At 40.7% G+C, this 23397-nt stretch overlaps 2 protein-coding genes across 6 annotated transcripts in view; one reads left to right on the top strand and one right to left on the bottom strand.

Moving 5' to 3' along the window:
* mfsd8l1 (major facilitator superfamily domain containing 8-like 1) overlaps positions 1-22363 on the bottom strand; it is a 99866-nt gene extending 77503 nt beyond the window's left edge. For 2 of the 3 annotated variants that reach the window (XM_063045737.1, XM_063045738.1), the window contains exons 1-4: positions 22221-22363; positions 8520-8705; positions 7719-7781; positions 3988-4107 (exon numbers count right to left, since the gene is read on the bottom strand). In XM_063045737.1, coding sequence (XP_062901807.1) covers positions 3988-4107; positions 7719-7781; positions 8520-8705; positions 22221-22296 — 445 coding nt within the window. In that variant the 5' untranslated portion in view covers positions 22297-22363. Of the gene's footprint in view, positions 1-137; positions 242-3987; positions 4108-7718; positions 7782-8519; positions 8706-22220 lie in introns of those variants that run through there. The other variant, XM_063045739.1, reaches the window with a different exon arrangement.
* The window catches only part of plaat1 (phospholipase A and acyltransferase 1), a 55145-nt gene continuing 54027 nt past the window's right edge, over positions 22280-23397 (top strand). The window contains exon 1 of one of the 3 annotated variants that reach the window (XM_063045740.1): positions 22280-22356. In XM_063045740.1, coding sequence (XP_062901810.1) covers positions 22288-22356 — 69 coding nt within the window. In that variant the 5' untranslated portion in view covers positions 22280-22287. Of the gene's footprint in view, positions 22459-22617; positions 22747-23397 lie in introns of those variants that run through there. The other 2 variants (XM_063045742.1, XM_063045741.1) reach the window with 2 other exon arrangements.

The raw sequence follows: 23397 nt of genomic DNA, 5'->3' as shown, positions 1-23397 counted from the left end.
GAGAAATTTTAACTCCATGATTTCAGTTTATTTTCAGAGAACAAACATACCAGAGGTAATTGATAAGTTTGTGGCCTAAGTTAGAAGGAGTCAATTTTAGAAAACCTAGCACATTTATTTTTCCTACATTTACACACTTAGTCCAGCAGTCGTGGAGCATACGGATCCCTTCTTTGTAGAAGTCAGCATCTTGGACCTCCAGAAAGCTGTCCACAGCAGGGGTGATTGATAAGTTTGTGGCCTAAGGTAGAAGGAGATGAGTTATTAACTTCAAACTTTTTGCATTTTCACTCAAAGAGTTGAACTGCACGTGCATGTAACGAGAGCTGTATAACTCATCTCCTTCTACCTTAGGCCACAAACTTATCAATTACCCCTGCTGTGGACCACTTCTACAAAGAAGGGATCCGTATGCTCCACAACCGCCGGACTAAGTGTGTACATGTAGGAGGGGACTATGTTGAAAAATAAATCTGCTAGGTTTTCTAAAACTGACTCCTTCTACCTTAGGCCACGAACTTATCAATCACCCCTCCTACAAATACTAAGTAATACCTGCTGATGATACTAAATTGAGTGGGAAAGAAAATTGTGCATAAGATACAGAGAGTCTGCAGAGAGATATAGACAAGTTAAGTGAGTGGGCAAGGGTCTGCCACATCGCATATAATGTTGGTAAATGCAAGGTCATCAACTTTGGAAGGGAAAATGAAAGAGCAGATTATTACTTAAATGGTAAAAAAAAAATTGCAGCATGCTGCTGTGCAGAGGGACTTGGGAACAGGCTATCAAGAAACAAATGGGATGTTGGCCTGGGGGGGGAGAAGGGGGGGGGAGGGGAGGGGGGGGGGGAGGGGGGAGAAGGGGGGGGGAGAAGGGGGGGGGAGAAGGGGGGGGAGAAGGGGGGGGAGAAGGGGGGGAGGGGGAGGAGAAGGGGGGGGGAGAAGGGGGGGGGAGAAGGGGGGGAGAAGGGGGGGAGAAAGAGAAGAGAGGAGAGAGAATTAAATATGCAAAAAATTAAAGCAAGCATCAGCATCCAGAATGAAATTGAGTCCATTAACCCAAAGCCAGAGGCAGCCGGAGTGGGCCCATAGTTTCAGTCTATTACATACGAGCAAATCGCTGTGAAACTCACAATCATTAAGCCCACAGCAGCCGGGGCACAACACAGCTTCAGCGCCAAACAAGAGCAGAGTAAAACGAGGCAAAGAAAAACCTGCTCAACTCTCGCCTTCAGTCCCGACACCTTGGATTTTCTAACTAACCCGACCTTTAAATTGTCCAAGCACTGGGTCATCCCCTGAACTTGGGCCCAAGACCCAGCCCCACCAGATCAATACACTCTGGGCTGCTTTCTGCCCATACTGACCTTTCCAAATCAGTGCAATATTTAGATAGATCGAACCTCACTCCTGATTTAGGTGGACAGGCTCTGAAAGAGTTCCGCTTTAGCTTTTCTCCACTCCGCTTGCTCCAACTGTCTCCAATTCTGACTCTATCTTCCCTCGTTCCTGCTCTGTCTCTTATCCGCACGCCTCGACCTTTGGATCAGCCTCATTTTTGTTTGCATTGTTTGCAGTGATCGTTAATCAAAATTTTCCATATAAAAGGTGTTATTAATAGAGTATTTTGCCGAGTTTCTTGCTTTGAGATGCACCAATAAGCTGTCACCCACGTCCAGTGGAGCCATCTTAAACCAGTAATGATTTAACTCTTGCTTCTCAGGCAGCAGTTGATATGTTTCATCACAAATCTCTCAAGGCACTTCATCACTATGGATGTAAGTGCTACTGGACAACAGTCATTGATGCAGGCTACCACATTCTTTTTAGGCATCGGTGCAATTGAAGTCTGTGCTGCATCAAACTCATATTAGGTTGCTCTCTAAACCAATTTCAATGGACAACAAAGGTTTTGCTTCCTAAATACATTTCGGTGTACTTTATGGATTTTAGATCATGAAAATCACCATGAAATTTCCCTATCACACATCAGTATTTTTTTTAAGTTGTCTGCCTTTGTTATTTCAATTTATAATTCAAGTCAGAATAATTGATGCCAAAATTAAGAAAGGTATTTTTGTTGGTCCACAGATCAAACAGGTCATTAATGACAGAAAATTCCAAGAACTTCTCGTGGGACCAGAGAAAAATCACATGGAAGGCATTCAAGGATGCTGTTGAAAATCTTCTTGGCAACTACAGAGTACTAAACTATGTGCAGCTGGTTGACAACATGCTTCAAGCAAACAAAGCCATGAAGTGCAACATGTCACTAAACATTCACTTCCTGCATTCCCATTCTTCCCTGCAAATATTGGTGCTGACAGTGATGAACATGGTGAAAGGTTTCACCAGGACATCGCAGTTATGAAGAAACGGTATTGGGGCAACAGGAATCCATCAACGTTGGCTGATTATAGTTGGGACATTTAAGGGAGATGCCTCAGACACTATGTACAAACAAAAATCAACATCATCAACAAAACATTTTAGCCTAGTAAAACTACTACAAAGCACACTGTAGTCAATAAAAGTTAATTTCTTGTTTCTCCAAATTCCATTGTGCAATCGGAAATTATAATTGTGTTCAGCTTTGTGGTCCATCATAAACAAAAATTCTAAGGAAGCAGCACTTTCAAAAAATTTGTTGCCCAGTGTTTTTGACTATGGCATTAGAGTATCGATTACCCAAATGAATACCGTTCATCCCTCGGCCAACAAGTTAAAGGGAAATTCCAATTCTACACAGCTGCCTTCCTGTAAGGAGATTTGTCCTTATTGTATTCACAAATTGTGACCCAAAAATTTGTGATACAGAATAAAATGCTTTTTCATGGAACTTATGTGAAAAAAGGGTCAATAAATCAACACAAGATTCATCTCTTTTCAACTCCGGTTTCTTGATGTAAATGCAGATGATGTATCTTTGTGTTCAGAAAATTGTGATATGTATCATTTTCAAGGAACACAGGAGCCACATGCATGGTTTGGGTGCTGGGTAGTTATGAAGCACTTGGGGTGAGAATCAGGTCTTATTCAAATTTCTGAGGTGTTCTCATGCTTATTTCTTACATGGCAAATGCAATTTTAGAACTGCTACATTTGCTACTTTTGTTAACAAGCACCGGTGGTTCTAAAGACAAAGAATATTACATATTCTTCTTGTGTATTATATTTCTGCAATTATAAAAAATTGTATGCTTCAAAACACAGCAAAACAAATATGCCACAATTACATTAGATTATATGTCAATTTCCTGCCAATAGTCTCTCTGATTCAATACACTTGGTCTTATCAGCTGTTGATAAAGGAAAGGAAGCATGGGGGAACTGTGAAAATTATTTCAAGATGAAAGCAAAATAATGAAAGATCGTAAGTGAAAGTAAAAATGTCATTCTTTGGATGTTTGGGGTTTGAAAGATAGAAATACACCAGACCGTATTAGAAATTTCATTCAAAATGTAACAAGGCAAATTAACAAACCTGTTGAGCAACACTTACAAAATGCTGCAGGAACTCAGCAGTTCAGGCAGCATCAATGGAAAGGAATAAACTAATGAAGGATCTTGACCTGAAACATCAACTGTTTGTTCTTTTCCAGAGATGCTGCCTGACCTGTTGAGATCCTCCTGCATTTTGTATGCGTTATGCTGGATTTCCAACCTCTACAGAACCTCACATTCACAAAACTGTCAAACTGGTAAAGAGATGAATGGGTATCAAATTACTGTTTAAAAATATGCTCAATGGTGATGGTGGAAGGGCAGGGTTTAATTGTTTACTGTTAATGTGATGTTGAAATGAACATTTATTAGGATAATGGCAACTGCTGATGACACAATTAGTGTCCATAAAGGTGGAATGTTTTTATCTTTGAAATGACTGCAATTGTTAATGTCTTTCATGAATTACAGTGCAAATTTCTAGATATGATAGCAGCAATAATTTTGCACTAGAGTATATTATTCATTAATATTTACTTACCAATCAACAACCCAGCCTGTCTTGCAGCCATAATGACTGCAAACACTGTAGCCCGTTCCTCTGTTGTTGTGGAACGAGTAAGATATCCAAAAATGCATGCACCAGCACCAGTCCCAACACCTGCAAGAAATGAATTTATTCCTTTTCTTGGGAGCATCAAGGCAAGTACAGCATCATTTACTAGAATCTAACATTCAGTATTTGATTGGTTGAGTTCATAGAGAACAAAATGAATAATTCCTGTCCCCTGCAAATAATCATTTCCAAAACAGCTTGATGTGAACTAAATTTCAACAACATTTTTTTTCCGAAAAGATAAGGCAAAAATTGATACTTTTTTCTGTTTCTTGAGCTGAAGGTTGAAATGTGGGTTGGTGAAGGCCTTACAGAAAAGAAAATAAATAAGTAATGAGATAATAATTGTTTACTAAGAAATTAAATATTCAACAAATATTTAAAGATAATAAGATCACCAGAAAAATAATTAACAGCTAGGTTAAAAAAAATTATCAACATATTAGAATTCCTATTTCTCTTCCACGTTGGACAATAGAAAGATGGACAATTTATCAGCAAATATGTCACATGGGAAATAAAATATGGTAATAAATTTGATTGTTGTTCCTCTCTGCACCTTGTGGCACATCGGGAGGGCAACCTTGCCGTTTCTTTAGCATTTCTTTATGTTTTTTTTTAAAATGAGGCTGTGTTGCTAGCTTTATGCTCAACCCAGCATGGATGGAAAGTATGCAAGGAGGCAGCTGGATTCAAACCTAGGACCATTCACCTCGAAGTCTGGAGCAATTATAAAGGAATAGGTCACCCACTAGAAAGGACAAAAGATTTGATTCCAAACTATATTATTGCAAAGATAGATAGATAGATATGTTTAAGAGAATAAATACCTGTTTTCAATATGCTGTTCATGAATATAAAAAAAGTTCACTATTTAAATCTCTTGATCCATTTAATCACATTCTCGCTTACATTTTAAAACCTTGTCTGCTTTCAGTGTTTCACTATGTAGTCCATTCCTACTTATTTGCTCTTTGCAAGTAGATTTATTACTTTTATTCTAAGGCGTCATCCTTCAATCATACATTCAGTGGCCACTTTATTAGGTACAGCAGTGGAACCCAGTGTATTCTTCTGCTGTAGTCCATCCTGGCCATTCTCCTCTGAATTTGCTAATTAATAAGGCATTTTCACCCAAGGAACTACAGCTCATTGGATGTCTTTTGCTTATCCAAGCATTTTCTGTAAACTCTAAAGCAAGGGTTCTCAACCAGTTTCATTCCATGCAGCTTTACCATTAGCCGAGGGGTTCGTGGACCCCAGATTGGGAAACCCTGCTCTCAAGACTGTTCTGCATGGAAATTCCTAAGTCAGCAGCTTCTAAGATACTCAAACAACCTTGTCTGCCACCAACAATCATTCCACTGTTAAAGTCACCTAGATCACATTTCTTCCTCATTCTGATCTTTGGTCTGAATAACCCATGTCTCCATAAATGCATTGGGTTGCTGCCACACAATTGGCTAATTATATATTTGCATTATGAGCAGGTGTAGAGGTAGCTAATAAAGTGACCATGAGTGTATATTATTATTCTTGATATGTTCAAGTATCTGGAACTGTTCAGGAAGATTCCCATTCAATCTTCTCCTTCTTTGATTGGAGTCCAAAACACCCATTGACAAATTACAGGTAAATATCATTGAAATATACAATCGACTTGGCATAAAATACAATATAGTTCACCATGCTTAGATACTCCATTCTATATGTAGGTTCCATTCTTCCTCCCTTTCACTGAACTACTGATATTACAATACAACAGTTCAAAATTTGTTTTTAACTCAGAATATACAGCCACCAATAAAAATTATTCAACCCCCTTGGAAGTTTTCATGTTTTACTGTTTTATAACATTGAATCACAGTGGATTTAATTTGGCTTTTTTTGTAATGATCACCAGAAAAAGACATTTTCTTGCAGAAGTAGTAACAGATCTTTACAAAATGATCTAAACTAATTAAACCAAAAACACAAAACAATTGATTGCACAAGTATTCACCCCCTTTAAGTCAGTATTTATTAGATGCACCTTTGGTAGCAATTACACCCTACAGTCTCTGTGGGTAGGTCTCTATCAGCTTTGTACATTGGGACACTGCAATCTTTCCCCATTCTTCTTTATGCAACTGCTCAAACTCTTGTCAGGTTGCATGGGGATTGCGAGGGAACAGCCTCCTTTCAGGTTCAGCCACAAATTCTCAATTGGATTGCAGTCAGGACACTAATTTGGCCACTCCAGGACATCAACATTGTTCTTAAGCCTTTCCTGTTTTAAGCTTTATGCTTGGGGTCATTGCCTGGCTGGAAAACAAATCTTCTCCCAAGTCACAGTTGTCTTGCAGACTGCATCAGGTTTTCTCCAGCATTTCCCTGTATTTTGCTGCATTCATTTTACCCCCTACCTTCACAAGTCTTCCAGTGCCTGCTGAAGTGAAACATCCCCACAGTATCATGCAGCCAGCACCATGCTTCACCATAGGGATGATGCAGTTTTGATGATGTGCGGTGTTTGGTCTGATGGCCAAAAAGCTCAATTTTGGTTACATGAGATGACAAAATCTTCTTCCAACTGACTTCAGAGCCTCCCAGATGCCTTCTGGCAAACTCCAGTCAAGATTTTATGAGAGTTTTTTTTGTCCAGCACTCTCCCATAAATCTGCAACTGGTGAAGCACCCCAACAACAGTTGTTGTATGTGCATTCTCTCCCATCTCAGCTACTGAAGCTTGTAACTCCTCCAGAGTTGTCATAGGTCTCTTGATGGACTCCCTCACTATTCCCCTTTTTGCACGGTCACTCAGTTTCTGAGGACAGCCTGCTCTAAACAAATATACAGCTATGCCATATTCTTACCATTTCTTGATGATTGACTTAACTGTACTCCAAGGGATATTCAGTGACTTGAAAATTTTCTTGCACCCATCACCTGACTTGTGCTTTTCAATAACCTTTTCGTGGAATTGTTTGGAGTATACTTTTGTCTTTATGGTATAATTTTTGCCAGGATACTGACTCACCAGCAGTTGGACTTTCCAGATACAGGCGTATTTTAACTGCAATCAATTGAAGCACCTTGACTGCACACAGCTCTCCAAAAACAGATCTCAATTTCACTAATTAAGTGACTTCTAAAACCAATTGGCTGCACCAGTGATGATTTTTAGTGTGGCATTTTAAGGGGAGGGGTGTGAATGCTTACGCAATCAATTACCTGTAATGATTTTAGTCACTTTGTAGAGCTTTGTTTTCACTTTGACACAAGTCTTTCTCTGTTAATTAGTGTCAAAAAAGCCAAATCAAATCACTGTGATTCAATGGTGTAAAACAGTAACACATGAAAACTTCTGGGGGGGGGGGGGGGGGAGAGAAATACTTTTTATAGGCACTGCTGTGCTGACAAGGCCAGCAATTTACCGTCAGTTCCTAACTGCCTTAAAACCTCCATCTTCAACCATCTTTTTTAAAACATAAAGGGTGAAAACATAAAAATATTTCAAATAACTTAACAGATTTTTGAAATCTTGCAATGTTATTGTAATTATAAAGTTGTAAAATCATTGGATAAGAATGTCTATATGAATAAAACATCTAGTAAGGGTAGATGAACAATGACAGACTTCCTCAACAATAACACACCGTTTAACTTGATCTTACCTGCAACAAGCCGACTGCCAAGTAACAGCCATTTTGAATATCCAATGAAGTACATAAAATTGCCTAAAATCAAAGTTGTGATATTAATCCACACAATTCAAGCCATTGATACATTACATCTGAATATTTTTTTGCGACAAAAAGGTTTGTGTAAATAATAAAATAATCTGAGGTTTGAAGAGAAATAAAAAGTACAAAGAAATCAGTTTTGAGTGGGATTCTTTGTCAGTATTATTATTGCTTAAGACAGAGCTGGATTATATTCTTATTTATATAATCAATTAAAATGTTAACAAATAATTTTCCTTCAACTACTAAATAACCAGAGACACTATATTAATTTTTTTAATGCAGGTAAATTTAATGGACAAGTGGGCCTCCAACAAGTGCTTGATTAGGTAGATTTTCACCAATCAAGTGGTATTTTAATTTTAAAAGCTGAGTCTTATTGTATCATTAATGATTTCATTTCTGGAGTTAATAAACAGATGACCTCATCTCTCATGTTCCAAAACAATCCTATATCCTTATACTCTTAATTATTTATTTCTTCAATATTTCACCTGCCTCAGGATTCTCAATTAAATGTTTGTTCTGTGAGTTATCATTGCACAAACTGGGAACAGATGACACAAGAGGAAATATTCTTAAAACAATATTTATAATATTGGTAAAATGCTTAATATATAACAATGTTAACATTACTTCATCGGTCTTTCCACCCAGTGTTCTCTTCTGATCAGACACCACTGCTTTTGATGTGTATTAAAATGGCAAATAAAGTACACAAGCATGACGTACCTGCAATCTCAAATAAATTAGCAAATAATATGATTGCTTTAGTCCTTCGTGATCTGTCTGATAAATGACCAAGAATGGGGTCTGCAATTAGACCACTAAAACTGAATGCAGATAATCCCAAACCCAGAAAGTAAGGTTCAGCCTGAAGTGTCTGAAGATATGCCCAGATGGTTGGAAGTATTACCGCTGAAACGACAGTTTAAAGAGAGTTTTAGATTACAAACTGAACAATGACATTCAATACATGCAACACACATAAAGGTTGCTGGTGAACACAGCAGGCCAGGCAGCATCTATAGGAAGAAGTACAGACGACGTTTCGGGCTGAGACCCTTCGTCAGGACTAACTGAAAGACGAGTTAGTAAGAGATTTGAAAGTGGGAGGGGGCGGGGGAGATCCAAAATGATAGGAGAAGACAGGAGGGGAAGGGATGGAGCCAAGAGCTGGACAGTTGATTGGCAAAAAGGATATGAGAAGATCATGGGACGGGAGGCCTAGGGAGAAAGAAAGGAGGAGGGGGGGAAGCCCAGAGGATGGGCAATAACAGATGGGGTACGAGGGGGATGTGGGGCATTAACAGAAGTTAGAGAAGTCAATGTTCATGCCATCAGGTTGGAGGCTACCCAGACGGGATATAAGATGTTGTTCCTCCAACCTGAGTGTGGCTTCATCTTTACAGTAGAGGAGGCCGTGGATAGACATATCAGAGTGGGAATGGGATGTGGAATTAAAATGTGTGGCCACTGGGAGATCCTGCTTTCTCTGGCGGACAGAGCATAGGAGTTCAGCGGAACAATCTCCCAGTCTGTGTCGGGCCTCACCAATATATAGAAGGCCGCATCGGGAGCGCCAGACGCAGTATATCACCCCAGCCGACTCACAGGTGAAGTGTCGCCTCACCTGGAAGGACTGTCTGGGGCCCTGAATGGTAGTGAGGGAGGAAGTGTAAGGGCATGTGTAGCACTTGTTCCGTTTACAATAATAAGTGCCGGGAGGGATGGGGAGGATGAATGGACAAGGGAGTCGTGTAGGGAGTGATCCCTGCGGAAAGCGAGGGGGGAGGGAAAGATGTGTTTAGTGGAGGGATCCAGTTGGAGGTAGCGGAAGTTACAGAGAATTATATGTTGGATCCGGAGGCTGGTGGGGTGATAGGTGAGGACAAGGGGAACCCTATTCCTAGTGGGGTGGTGGGAGGATGGGGTGAGAGCAGATGTGCGTGAAATGGGAGAGATGCGTTTGAGAGCAGAGTTGATGGTGGAGGAAGGGAAGCCCCTTTCTTTAAAAAAAGGACATCTCCTTCATCCTGGAATGAAAAGCTTCATCCTGAGAGCAGATGCAGCGGAGACAGAGGAATTGCGAGAAGGGGATGGCATTTCTGCAAGAGACAGGGTGAGAAGAGGAATAGTCCAGATAGCTGTGAGAGTCCGTAGACTTAAAGTAGACATATAGTAGACACGGCCTCCTCTACTATAAAGATGAAGCCACACTCAGGTTGGAGGAACAACACCTTATAGTCTGTCTGGGTAGCCTCCAACCTGATGGCATGAACATTGACTTCTCCAACTTCTGTTAATGCCCCATATCCCCCTCGTACCCCATCTGTTATTGCCCATCCTCTGGGCTTCCCACCTCCCCCTTTCTTTCTCCCTAGGCCTCCCGTCCCGTGATCCTCTCATATCCCTTTTGCCAATCAACTGTCCAGCTCTTAGCTCCATCCCTCCCCCTCCTGTCTTCTTCTATCATTTTGGATCTCCCCCTCCCCCTCCCACTTTCAAATCTCTTACTAGCTCTTTCTTCAGTTAGTCCTGATGAAGAGTCTCAGCATGAAACATCGACTGTACCTCTTCCTATAGATGCTGCCTGGCCTGCTGTGCTCACCAGCAACTTTTATGCATGTTGCTTGAAATTCCAGCATCTGCAGATTTCCTCATATTTGCGTTTTCAATACACGCGTTACTTTTTCTTGCAACAGTAATCTACATTTAGCAGCATCAAATTATATACACTGGTGTGGCTCATCTACTGTTTGAATGAGCACAATTACAATATTTGGATGGTAAAGCGTAATTGTTTCAAGTAAATCAGAAGTTAAAACTGGTCCTTTAGACAGTAATTTTGTATTCAATGTGATTTCTTTAGTTACCAAGTCATACTCATGCAAACTGGTGAATTTCCTATACAAAAATAAAGAGCAACAGAAAAACAGGATGTTATGTATTTATTAATTCAGTAATATGAGTAATATTGTGAATATATTGTTTGATTAATTATTCTTTGCTGTTTTCACAATCCAGTACAGAATAAATGTAAACATACATGACTAGCATATGTCATTATGCCACCACTTCATATTTGAGCACCTCAGGCAAGTAAAACTAAGCCTACATGTCCTCCCAGGCTTCCAAGTTTTTCTTTTGAAAAGTTTCTGGAGTTACAAAGCATAATGGTGGCGACAAGTAAATTTTAAAATGAAGCCAACACAACTATCTACTGTCATGTGTGACGCCAAGCAGAGCTACCGGACAGATGATGCTAATGAGAGAGATAACGAAAGACAATGGAGAAACATTCAAAATGCTAATAAGAGAGAAGAGAGGGATTAACGGGAAAGAAACACAATTCAGATATTGACAGACCGGTTGCTTTGAACCTGAACTGTTTGAAGTTTGATGGATAGGTGATACCCCAGCAGGGGGATAAAAAGAGCAGGTTTGCTAAGGCACGGGACACACCACGAGACCCTGGAAGGAGCAGTGTGCCCCCCCAAGTGGTGGGAGTTTGGAGGACTGGTTCACAGGAACCAACCAGAGGCTCACAGGGTGTAAAGGTACGATCAATGGGAACCTGGGGTGTGTGTCCGCCCTTGCCTGGGTGCCGGGTTCACTGCGGAAGAACGATCGTATCCAGAACGGAGGGGTCACAGTCGGTGACCACAGCGGGATAAGAAGACATCAAAAGGTCTGCCCGAAACCAACTGCGAAGACATCAAAAGGTCTGCCTGAAACCAATTGCATCTCCCACTCTCTCTCTCTCTCTCCCCAACAGTACAACAACAGCGATTACTTCGAACTGCACTAAACTGAATTGAACTCTGCTTCACTTAAGACTGATCATTTTACCCCTAGACTGCGATAGAGCTTGGTTGATTCCTACTACCCTAGTTCTGGGTATACATGTGTATTATCATTGCTAACCTGTTACATTTATATCCTTACGATTAGTGTACTGTATTACTTATGTCTTTAATAAAACTTTATTAATTCCTAGTAATCACAGACTCCAACGAGCGTTCCATTTCTGCTGGATTGGCAACCCAGTTACGGGGTACGTAACACTACCTATTGAAGTAAAGCACTTCTTTTTCTTCACGAGTGGAGAGAAAGACATTACAGATTTTTTTAAAGCGCAGCACGTTTTTTTTTTCTCTTTGTTAGGGGAGAAAGATAGAGTTTTTTTTAAAAAAGGTAGAAAATGAACAAAGTTCAACAGTGAGTACCTGGTGATAATAATAAATTTTATAAAAGCAGAAATGGCTATCTACATCAGAAAGACATACACATTCGATTGCACAAAAGTTAACTAGGTGGTTCATAGTGAACAAATTGAGCAGTATTTTGAAGCAAATGAAAATACAGGAAAGGTACGTCGCATCCAGAGTTTCTCTGGTTAGCGGACGATTTCCCTCCACGCCTCTCTGACATAGTGGGGAACCGCGTGCGAGGCAAGTTACAGCAGTGGTTTGCCATTGCCTTCTGTCGGGTTAGTTTCCAAAGAGATCACCAGCTCGTAACCCAGCACAAATGGAAAGTGTGCAGGGGAGCCGGCTGGATTCAAACTCAGGACCTTCCGTCCCGAAGTCCGACACTGATGCCACTATGCCACCAGCCGTGTCAAATGAAAATAACAAACAAAAAACAAGTGTCAGTGTTACTGAGTGCAATAGGTGAAAGAGGATACAATTTGCTTAAAAGTTTGACTGCTCCAACCAAACCACCTGAACTGAGTTTGGCAGGAACATTTAAAACTGAAATAAATATTGACTGCAGAAAGCTTTTGGTTTCATAAATGGAATCAAAAGGACAGGGAGTCCATTTCAGCGTACGCGATCAAATTGAAGAGCTTGTCTAAGCACCATCAGCTCAGTGGTGGGCTTAGTGATGCACTGAGAGATCGCTTTCTTACAAGATTCCACAAATTAAATATTCAATAACGTTTTCTAACATCTCACATTTAAAAACTGAAATAGGTGTATCCATGGAAATAGCAGCCAGAGGTGCAGATAAGAATGAAAGTGAACAGAATATTTTTGTGAGCGAAAGTGAACAAAAAAATTAAGTGAATGAAAGAACAAAAGATTAACAAAATTGCAACTTCAAAACAGAAATCTGCCTGGCCAAAGTGTTACCATCGTGATGCATATGCCAGACCAATGCAGATATAAAGGTGAAACTTGCAGAAAACGCAACATACAAAGAGCATGTCAAGCAGACAAAAATTAATGGATTACACAAGGAAGAGAAAAAGATAAAAAAAATGAATTACTAAAGTAAAATTGAAGTTTCAAAAAGAACACTAATCTATATGCTGTTGATTAAAAATCTGTTAGTACTGAGTGTGACACAGGACTGCATAGCATTGAAATTTAAAATGTGAAAACACAAAAGATAAGCAATATGGCTTATGCCAGAAGTTAACGGCAAACTAATTAGAATGAAATTGAACTCTGGCTCAGCTGTTTCAGTCATTTTACAAAATGACTTTGAAAGGCATTTCAAAGATTCCGAACTGAAGCCTGCAGATATCCGACTAAGAAATTATACTGAAGAGAAAAAAATGGACTTAGGCGAGGCCTAATTACAGATGGAATTGGAAGAGTCCAAAGTATTTCTCACCATAAACACTCAAAGCACTTTATTGCTATAATAGGCTTATTTTTGGAGTAGCATCTGCACCTGCATTCTGGTAAAAAGCTATGGACCAGATACTACAAGGTTGCCTAGACACTCTGTGTTACCTGGATGACATAATTGTTATTGGTGAAGGTGACAAAGACCATCTCCAAAATCTCAAGACAGAGATAAAAAGATTATAAGATTATGGGCTCAGAGCAGGATGCAACAAGTGTAATTTCCTTAAACAATGCCTCACTTACTGTGGTTACACCATTTATGCACAAGCATTACACAAGTGTGCTGAGAAAATTCAAGTAGCGATGGATGCCCCAAGGCCAAAGCGGCATGTCACAGCTGTAGTCCATTTCAAAATTTGTCAATTACTCTAACAAATTCTTGCCAAACCTGGCTATTGCACCCATTGAACTCATTACTACAGGAAAAAATGGCAATGGACAAAGCAGTGTGAGGTGGCTTTCCAGAATGGTAAAGGAAATGGTTTTGTCAGACACTGTGCTCACACATTCTGTGAACTTTTCCTGTGATGCCTCACAGTCATGTCACATGTTATGAGTGATGGAAGTGAACACCAAATGCCTTTGCATCATGTTCCCTTACCACTGCAGAGAAAAAGTATGCACACATTGACAGAAAGGCTTCAGGTCTGGTTTAGGGTGTCCTTACATGGGAGAGATTTTGCTCTCATTACTGATTATCAACCACTAGTATCCATTTTCAATCCACAAAAGGGGCTTGTACTAACAGTAGCTTCATGAATGCAGATGTGGGCTGTGGTTCTTGGAGGACACAATTACAAGATGAAATTCAAGTGGACAGCTAATCATGGAAATGATGATAGATTGTCTGTTTACCGTTGGAAAAGGAAATACCTGAAAAAAAATTAAGAGGACGCTCCTCTTGACATATTCTCCCTAATGCAAATCAAAAGTCCTGTTATAGCAGAGATGATCCAGCATCTACATAGCAAACCAAAATGACTGTAATGTGCAGAAGAAATTCCAGTTCCCTCGTTTTTTTCTTTACCAGTGCTGAGATGAACTTGTTCTTGTACAAGTTTGTACATAGATGCATTGTGTGTATGTGTATATATAGGAGTGATGTGTATTTAATGCTTCAATAATATTTGAGTAATATTGTGAACATATTGTTTGATTCAGCATTCTTTAAGGGTTATATTCACTATGGGTTAAATGTAAAAATACATGAATGGCATACATCAATATGCCACCATGTCATATTTGGGCACCTCACTAAAGTAAAACCATGCGCACATGTTTTCCCAGGCTCTCTAGGAAAACAAGGAAAAAAATGATTTGAGAGGAAAAAGCTAGAAAAAGGGGTGGTTAAAAGACAGTAACACACACAAAATGCTGGAGGAACACAACAGGTCAGGCAGCATCTATGGAAATGAATAAACAGCAGACAGCTTGGGCTGAGACCCTTCTTCAGGGTGAAAGGAGAAGTCAGTTTCTTCAATGTTAAAGAAACCTAATCAAAAGAATGAGGTAACTAGAGGAGGGATGGCAAAACTTTATTACATTTTGGCTTATTGAAAGTACTTATATTTTCACACTGTTCTTTACTAAAGCACTCTGCAGGTGAAGAATGATAGCTTTTTCAGGATTGGAAAACCACTAAAAAAATAAACAGAAGGTAACTAAAGGATCCCGGTTGGGGGGGAGGGGGGGGAAGAGATGAAATAAGAAGAGAAACGCCATCAATATCAAAGAGGATACCAAATACTTTTCAGATATATAAAGAGTAAAACAGAGGCGAGAGTAGATCAACCACTAACAAGGGAAAAATCTGCAGATGCTGGAAATCCACGCAACACACACAAAATGCTGGAGGAACTCAGCAGGCCAGGCAGCATCTATGGAAAAAGAGGACAGTCAACATTCCGGACCAAGACCCTTCATTGAAAGTAGATATAAGAATGCTGGAAAATGATGCTACAGAGATTATAACGGGGACAAGGAAATGATGGACAAACTAGATAATTATTTTGCATCAATATTCACTGTGGGAGACACCAGCAGTATGCTGGAAGTTAGAGAGTGTCAGGGGACAGAAGTGAGTACAGTTGCCGTTACTAGGGTGAATGTGCTTGGGAAGCTGAAAGGTCTGAAGGTAGATAAGTCACCAAGACCAGATGGACTACACCCTAGGGTTCTGAAAGAGGTAGCTGAAGAGATTATCAAGGCATTAGTAATGATCTTTCAAAAATCACCCAATTCTGGAATGATTCCAATGAACTGGAAAATTGCAAATGTCACTCCACTCTTCAAGGGATGAAGGCAGAAAAAAAGGAAATTATAGGCTAATTAGCTTGACATTAGTGGTTGGAGTTGATTGTTAAGGATATGGTATCAGGGTACTTGGAGGCACATGGTAAAATAGGCCAAAGTCAGCATGGTTTCCTCAAGGAAGATCTTGCCTGACAAAGCTGTTAGAATTCTCTGAGGAAATAACAAGGGGGATAAACAAAGGAGTATCGGTGGATGTTGTATACTTGGATTTTCAGAAGGCCTTTAACAAGATGCTGCATATGAAAATACAAGAACCAGGCACTTAATGTTGTATAACATTTTTACCTTACATATCTCCTTTAAATTTGCCCCTTCTTGCCTAAACACATACCCTTTAGTATTTGAAACTAGACTCTAATGATCTTTCCTATGTCTGCCTCACATTATACATTTCCATCAGTTTATCCTCTGGTGTTCAACACTCCAGAGAAAACTATTTACATTTAGAAAATTTCTCCATTTTGCTAATACACTCAAATCATGGCAATATCCTATTGAACCCGTTTTGCACTTTCTCCAAAGCCACATCTGTCCTGTAGTGTACCAACCAGAACTGCACACAATTGTCCAAATATGATTTAACTGAAGTTTTATACAACTACAAAATGACTCCCAACTTTATTCTTAATGCCCTGATAAAAACAAGCATGCAAGGCTTTGCCACACTCGCATTGGCACTTCATCCCAACATCCAACACTCTGCACAATGTTCCTAAGGTCCTGCCATTTATCGCATACTTTCTTCTTGCTTTTGATCTCCCTAAATGGAACAACTTACACTTCTCCAGATTAAATTTCATCTGTTGTTTCTTCACCCAAATTTGCAACTGAGTTTTATCCTGTATTCTTTGACAATCTTCCTCTTAAGCTCAGAAATGCCACTGTGAATATCAATGACTAAAAACAATGAGGTGGAACAAAATCTGTGGATTGGTACAACAAAAGTTGTCAGAATTCAATGTCATTAGACATTTTCACATTAATACAGCAGTGTTTTCCATACAGTTCTACAAAACCACTTTTTTCCACAAATAAAATAACTTGTGGAAAAATTCAATGTCAATCTCAATTTTCTCTTTTTAAATAGTAACACAACTCATTCAATATCGGCTCATAATTGAACATAAAACTGAAATGAAAATTAAGATAATGATTTCCCCACATTTGACAATGCTTTCTAAGAAGATAAATTGAAAATATCTTACACAAGTTTTCTCAGAATTACTGGAGGAATGTTTCATGGCTGTTCTAGAGCTTGGTAGTTTATTTTATATGAATAAATAATTTAATCATAGCTGAATTAATTTGCAAACTAGAACTGACCAATTTGCACAAAGCAGACTGCAACTTCTTTCCCAGGAAACCTCACTTCAATTGGTTATAGAATCAAAGCAGGTGCCAAATGAAACAGTCTGATAAAAGTTCAGTGACCTGGAACACTGGCCTGGATTTGTCAGGAAAATGTCAACATGGAGCTCAGTATGGGAGAGGCGCTTTGGGAACTTTGCCTTGAACGTGTACAACAAGCTCGGCATTAAAATCTAAGCAAAATAACCATTTCCCCTCTTGATTTTGATGCAAATAACTATCACTTACTTTGGACCTTTTGTTTTAAAAAAGTTACCTTGTATTTAGTCTTTCAAGTGCTTTTCTTAATACAATCACTTTCAAAAACTGATAGTGATAAACCAGCAAAGCCAAGGTTCCTAATGTAGCTGGGTGTCAGTTTATTTCTCTCTTTGTGGCTGGAGCATTAAGCTACAATCCACATGATCCCAATACACAGTAGAAATCCTTATCAAATTCCTCCCACTACCCAAATTAAATCCCATTGTATTGTGCAAGGTGCTGTCAAATTAATGTTTTTGCCATTTCCAGGCTGCACATTTCTATAGGTCAGGGTTGGGGAAGAAGAGAAAAAGAGGACAATCACAGTTGGTCTAACCTCTGCTTACATAACATGCCCTCTAGCAAAGTCCAGGTAAACCTCTTCTACACTCTCTCCAAAGCCTCGACATCAGGAGGTCTCAGACATCCAGAATTGAATGAAATACCCCTGCAGCCTAACCAGAGTTTTATAAAGATGCAACAAAACTTTTGTTCTTAAACCCAATGCCTCAACTAATAAAGGCAAGAATGCCATACATGATCATGATTGCCATTCAGTGTACTCTGCTGCTGTAATCAGAATCAGGTTTAATATTACTGGCATATGTCGAAAATTTGTTGTTTTGCGGCAGCAGTACATTGCAATACATAATAATAAAAAGCAAATTACAATAAGAAATGTATATTAAAAAGTCAAATAAGTACTGCAAAAAGACAGCAAAAAGGGGAAATAGTGTAGTATACATGTATTGTATTGTCCATTCAGAAATCTGATGGAGAAGGGTAAGAAACTGATCCTAAAATGTTGAGTGTGTGTCTTCAAGCACCTGACCCTCCTCTTTGATGAGAACGAGAAGAAGGCATGTCCTGAGTGATGGGAGTCTTTAATGATAGATGCCACCTTTCTGAGGCATCGCCTTTTAAAAGTGTCCTTGACACCGCAGAGGTAGTGCCCATGATGGAGCCGGCTGAGCTCGCAACTTTCTGAAGCTTTTTCCAATCCTGTGCAGTCACCCCTCTGTACAAAACAGTGATGCAACCAGTTAGAATGCTCTCCACAATATATCTCTACAAGTCTCCTCAAACCACTAATGAAATGTAGCTGCTGTCGTGCCTTCTTTGCATCATTATGTTGGTCTCAGGATAAATTCTCAGAGATTTTGACACCCAGCTACTTGAAACTGCTCTCCCTTTCCACCGCTGATCGTCAATGAGAACTGATGTATGTTCCCTCGGCTTCCATTTTCTGAAGTCCATAATCATTTCCCTAATGTTGAGTGCAAGGTTCTTATTGTGATACCACTCAACCAGCTGATCTCACTTCTGCATCTGACATTCTGCCAACAATAGTTGTTTCATTGGGAAATTTAGAGATGGCATTCGAGCTGTGCCTAGTAACACAGTCCTGGGTGCAGAGAGTGTAAAGCAGAGGACTATGGATGTTGATTGTCAATGAGGAGAAGCTATTTCTAATTCGCACTGACTGTGGTCTACCACTGAGGAAGTCAAGGATTCGGTTGCAGAGGGAGGTACAGAGGCCCAGGTTTTGGAGCTTGTTGATTGGTACTGGGGGTAGGAGGGTGTTGAATACTGAGCTGTGATCAATAAACAGCAGTCTGAAGTAGGTATCTCTATTATCCAGGTGATCCAAGGCTGCATGGAAAGCCAGTAAGCCTTTGCATTTGACAAGGCTCCACACGGTAGGCTTATTCAGAAAGTCAGAAGGCATGGGATCCAGGGAAGTTTGGCCAGGTGGATTCAAAATTGGCTTGCCTGCAGAAGGCAGAGGGTCGTGGTGGAGGGAGTACATTCGGATTGGAGGCTTGTGACTAGTGGTGTCTCACAAGGATCGGTTCTGGGACCTCTACTTTTCATGATTTTTATTAACGACCTGGATGTGGGGGTAGAAGGGTGGGTTGGCAAGTTTGCAGATGACACAAAGGTTGGTGGTGTTGTAGTTAGTGTAGAGGATTGTTGAAGATTGCAGAGAGACATTGATAGGATGCAGAAGTGGGCTGAGAAGTGGCAGATGGAGTTCAACCTGGAGAAGTGTGAGGTGGTACACTTTGGAAGGACAAACTTCAAGGCAGAGTACAAAGTAAATGGCAGGATACTTGGTAGTGTGGAGGAGCAGCGGGATCTGGGGGTACATGTCCACAGATCCCTGAAAGTTGCCTCACAGATAGATAGGGTAGTTAAGAACGCTTATGGGGTGTTAGCTTTCATAAGTCGAGGGATAGAGTTTAAGAGTCGCGAGGTAATGATGCAGCTCTATAAAACTCTGGTTAGGCCACACTTGGAGTACTGTGTCCAGTTCTGGTCACCTCACTACAGGAAGGATGTGGAAGCACTGGAAAGGGTACAGAGGAGATTTACCAGGACGCTGCCTGGTTTAGAGAGTATGAATTATGATCAGAGATTAAGGGAGCTAGGGCTTCTTTGGAGAGAAGGAGGATGAGAACAGACATGATAGAGGCATACAAGATATTAAGAGGAATAGATAGAGTGGATAGCCAGCACTTCTTCCCCAGGGCACCACTGCTCAATACAAGGGGACATGGCTTTAAGGTAAGGGGTGGGAAGTTCAAGGGGGATATTAGAAGAAGGTTTTTTACTCAGAGAGTGGTTGGTGTGTGGAATACAAATACACTGCCTGAGTCAGTGATGGAGGCAGATACACTCGTGAAATTTAAGAGACTACTAGACAGGTGTGGGCACGTGGCCAAGTGGTTAAGGTATTCGACTAGCAAACTGAAGGTCGTGAGTTCGAGCCCCAGCCGAGGCAGTGTGTTATGTCCTTGAGCAAGGCATTTAATCACATAGCGCTCTGCGACGACACTGGTGCCAAGCTGTATGGGTCCTAATGCCCTTCCCTTGGAAAACATCGGTGTTGTGGAGAAGGGAGACTTACTGCATGGGCAACTGCTGGTCTTCCATACAACCTTGCCCAGGCCTGCGCCCAAAAGAGTGAAGACTTTCCAGGTGCAGATCCATGGTCTCGCGAGACTAACAGATTACCTCTGACTAGACAGGTATATGGAGGAATTTAAGGTGGAGGGTTATATGGGAGGCAGGGTTTGAGGGTCGACACAACAATGTGGGCTAAAGGGCCTGTACTGTGTTGTACTATTCTATGTTCTATGTAAGAGTGCATCCACTGTACACCTATTGTGGCAATGGACAAAATGCAACATGCCCAGGTCCTTCCTTAAGCAGGAGTTCACTCTGGCAATGACCAACCACTCTAAGCATTTCATCACCATAGGTGTGAGTGCAACTGGGTGATAGTCATTGAGGCAGCTCACCCTGCTCTTCTTGGACTCTGGTATGATTGTTGCCCTTTCGAACCAGCTGGAAACTTCTGAATGCTACAGTGACAGACTGAAGTCCTTGAACACTCCCTCCATCTGGTTGGCACAGGTTTCAGTGCCCTACCAGGTACACATTTAAGGCCTGACACCTTGTAGTGATAAGCAATGGATCTGAGAAGAAGTCAACACCAATTTCAGCAATCAAATGACCAACAGCACTTAATAATTGAGACTTGAGGAATGTCCACTTGGCAGTGCACTAAAAGCCCATCAACATTAGAAAATCCATCATTTATCAACTGGTCAAATGAGAAAGCTAAAGGAAGGGGTGAAGTTAACAACCTATCTTCTGCCTAAATGGTCTGATACAGCCTTCCCAAAATGTTTAATGAATCTGTCAAACAAAAAAAACTTGTCACTTTCACATATAAAAAAATAAATCTTAAAACCCGCCACCTTTGCTACAGTACTTAATTGGAAAGTTACAGTAGGCATGCATCCAGTTTTTAAGTATGTACATATTTATACTTAAGTTGCTTCTTAACATTATTAGCATACCAGGAATGCAAAGATGCAAGTAAAGCAGAAACTAGCATTCACAATCTGACATGTGTGCCAAAAAAAATCACAACAGGTGCATATTCCTCAATTATAAAAAATAAAGTTTAAATCCTTCTTCATGCACATCAGCCAAGTGATATTATGATCACAAAATTAGAAATATCTTACTTTTTAAATGCATCGAAAAAATAGAATAGATCTATTAACTACTTGCAATACCGGGGCCTAAAATTATTGCTTTGTACTTTATTAATAGTAGTGAGCTTAATTTTGCACCTGTTTTCAATTGACTTTCATGCACCTTAGTTCTCAATGTTATTTGTTTACTTTTTATTGCTTGTAGGATTTGTTCCTGTCTTTGATACTTCGGGTGTTTGACGGTCTTCCATTTTAAATTAGTTTCTTTGTTTTGTGGCTGCCTGTAAGGAGACGAATCTCAAGATTGTATATAGTATACATACTTTGCACTTTGAACCTCAGAGCCTTAAATAAGCCAGCAATTGATAGACATAATGTGTGTTTGAATGTTTCCTTCTAAGTATGTTTAAGCTCGTCCCATTATTAACGTGGCAAACAAGCAGAATGCAAAATTAATTTAACATCAGGTTAAGTCGGAAGGGTCCAGTACAGTCTTAGAGGTCTAAGAAAGAACATAGCCTTCTTCGTCAACTGATTTAGGTCTACTTAAAGTTATACGTTGCCCAACCCAGAGTCAGTATACTGTACGTCAAATCATGAACCACGACCACGACTCACTGTCCACTATGTCAATATCAATCCTCGCCTGTTACTTCCTCTTTTTTGCCTAAACTGGCCTCAAGTGGCCCGAATTGAACATCCGACTCCAGTAAATCGCCCCATTCAAGGCTGACTTGAATCACAGTAATGGATCAGAGGATGGGGCGGGACGAGATTGTGGAAACTGAGCCGACAATGGCCGGGGGTAGGGGTTTAAATCGCGTACCGGCCGTGCCCGCTCCATACCGCCCAGTCCTTACCGTACTCGATGCCGCTGAAGAGAAAGAGTAATCCGATAGCGATGTGAGTGAGCCTGCGCTTGGTGCAATGCTCCATCGCACTGCGGCCGCCTCCCACACTTCTGCGCGGCTGGGCCGCCCAACCACGCCAGGTCAGGTACTGTACTCAGCGACGGCTCCGGCTCTGGCTCTGGCTCTGGCTCTACCAGCCTCAGCCTGCTGCTGCTGCTGACGGCTCGGGAGCGCGCCTCGCTCACTGGTACGTGCCTGCCAGTGTTTGGACGCGCGCACAGCACCCCGTTGATTTAACCTTTAATGCGGTCAGCTCTGGAAAGTTCGGTGGGCGCCAACTGCAGACGTCGTCCTGCCAAGTGAGGTGGCTTCTGCCTACCCCAGCACCTCCACTGAAGCAGGGGAGGGGCGCTATCGTCAGCTACCTCACTGGGCAGTACTCAGGCAGAGAATTAGCGGCTCGAATCCGTCTGAAACACAGAAACCACCCCTACGCTTAAAGGAGAGGGAGCTGCATTCTGGTATCTTCTGGAAGGTCAGGTGATTTGAGTTAATTCAAAAGTTCAAAGTAAACTATTATCAAAGTACGTATATGTTACTATATACTGCTTTGAGATTCATTTTCTTCTAAGCATTTAAAGGGAAAATGAAACATAAAATTTCCGAAAATTATACATAAAGACAGGCGGCCGATGTTCAAACGAAGACAAACTGTACAAATAAAAAACAAAACTGATAACATGAGTTATAAAGAGTCTTTTAAAATAAGTTTGTGAGTCCTAGAATCGGTTTAGAGTAGTGACAGGAAGGGGATTCCGTAGTTAGTAGACATGATATTCTATGGATGAGTAAGAGACACATGGATAGCATATTGCCTTCCAGTATACTATTGGAAAATGACGAAGAACTAATGGGGGCAAGGGCAAGGAAGAACTCTAGCAGTATGCTGGATATTCAAGTGTCGGGGCAGAAGTGAGTGCAATTGCTGTTACTCAGGAGAAGGTGCTTGGGAAGTTAAAGGTGGATAAGACACTTGGACCAGATGGACTACACCCCAGGGTTTTGAAAGAGGTAACTGAAGAGATTGTGGAGGCATTTATTAATGATCTTTCAAGAATCACTAAATTCTGGCATGGTTCCAGAGGACTGAAAAAGTGCAAATGTTACTCCACTCATTGAGGAGGGA

Source organism: Mobula hypostoma, chromosome 4 (assembly GCF_963921235.1).
Source record: "Mobula hypostoma chromosome 4, sMobHyp1.1, whole genome shotgun sequence".
NCBI lineage: Eukaryota > Metazoa > Chordata > Chondrichthyes > Myliobatiformes > Myliobatidae > Mobula > Mobula hypostoma.
Note: the sequence above shows the minus strand (reverse complement) of the source record. Positions and strands in the feature narration are given on the sequence as shown.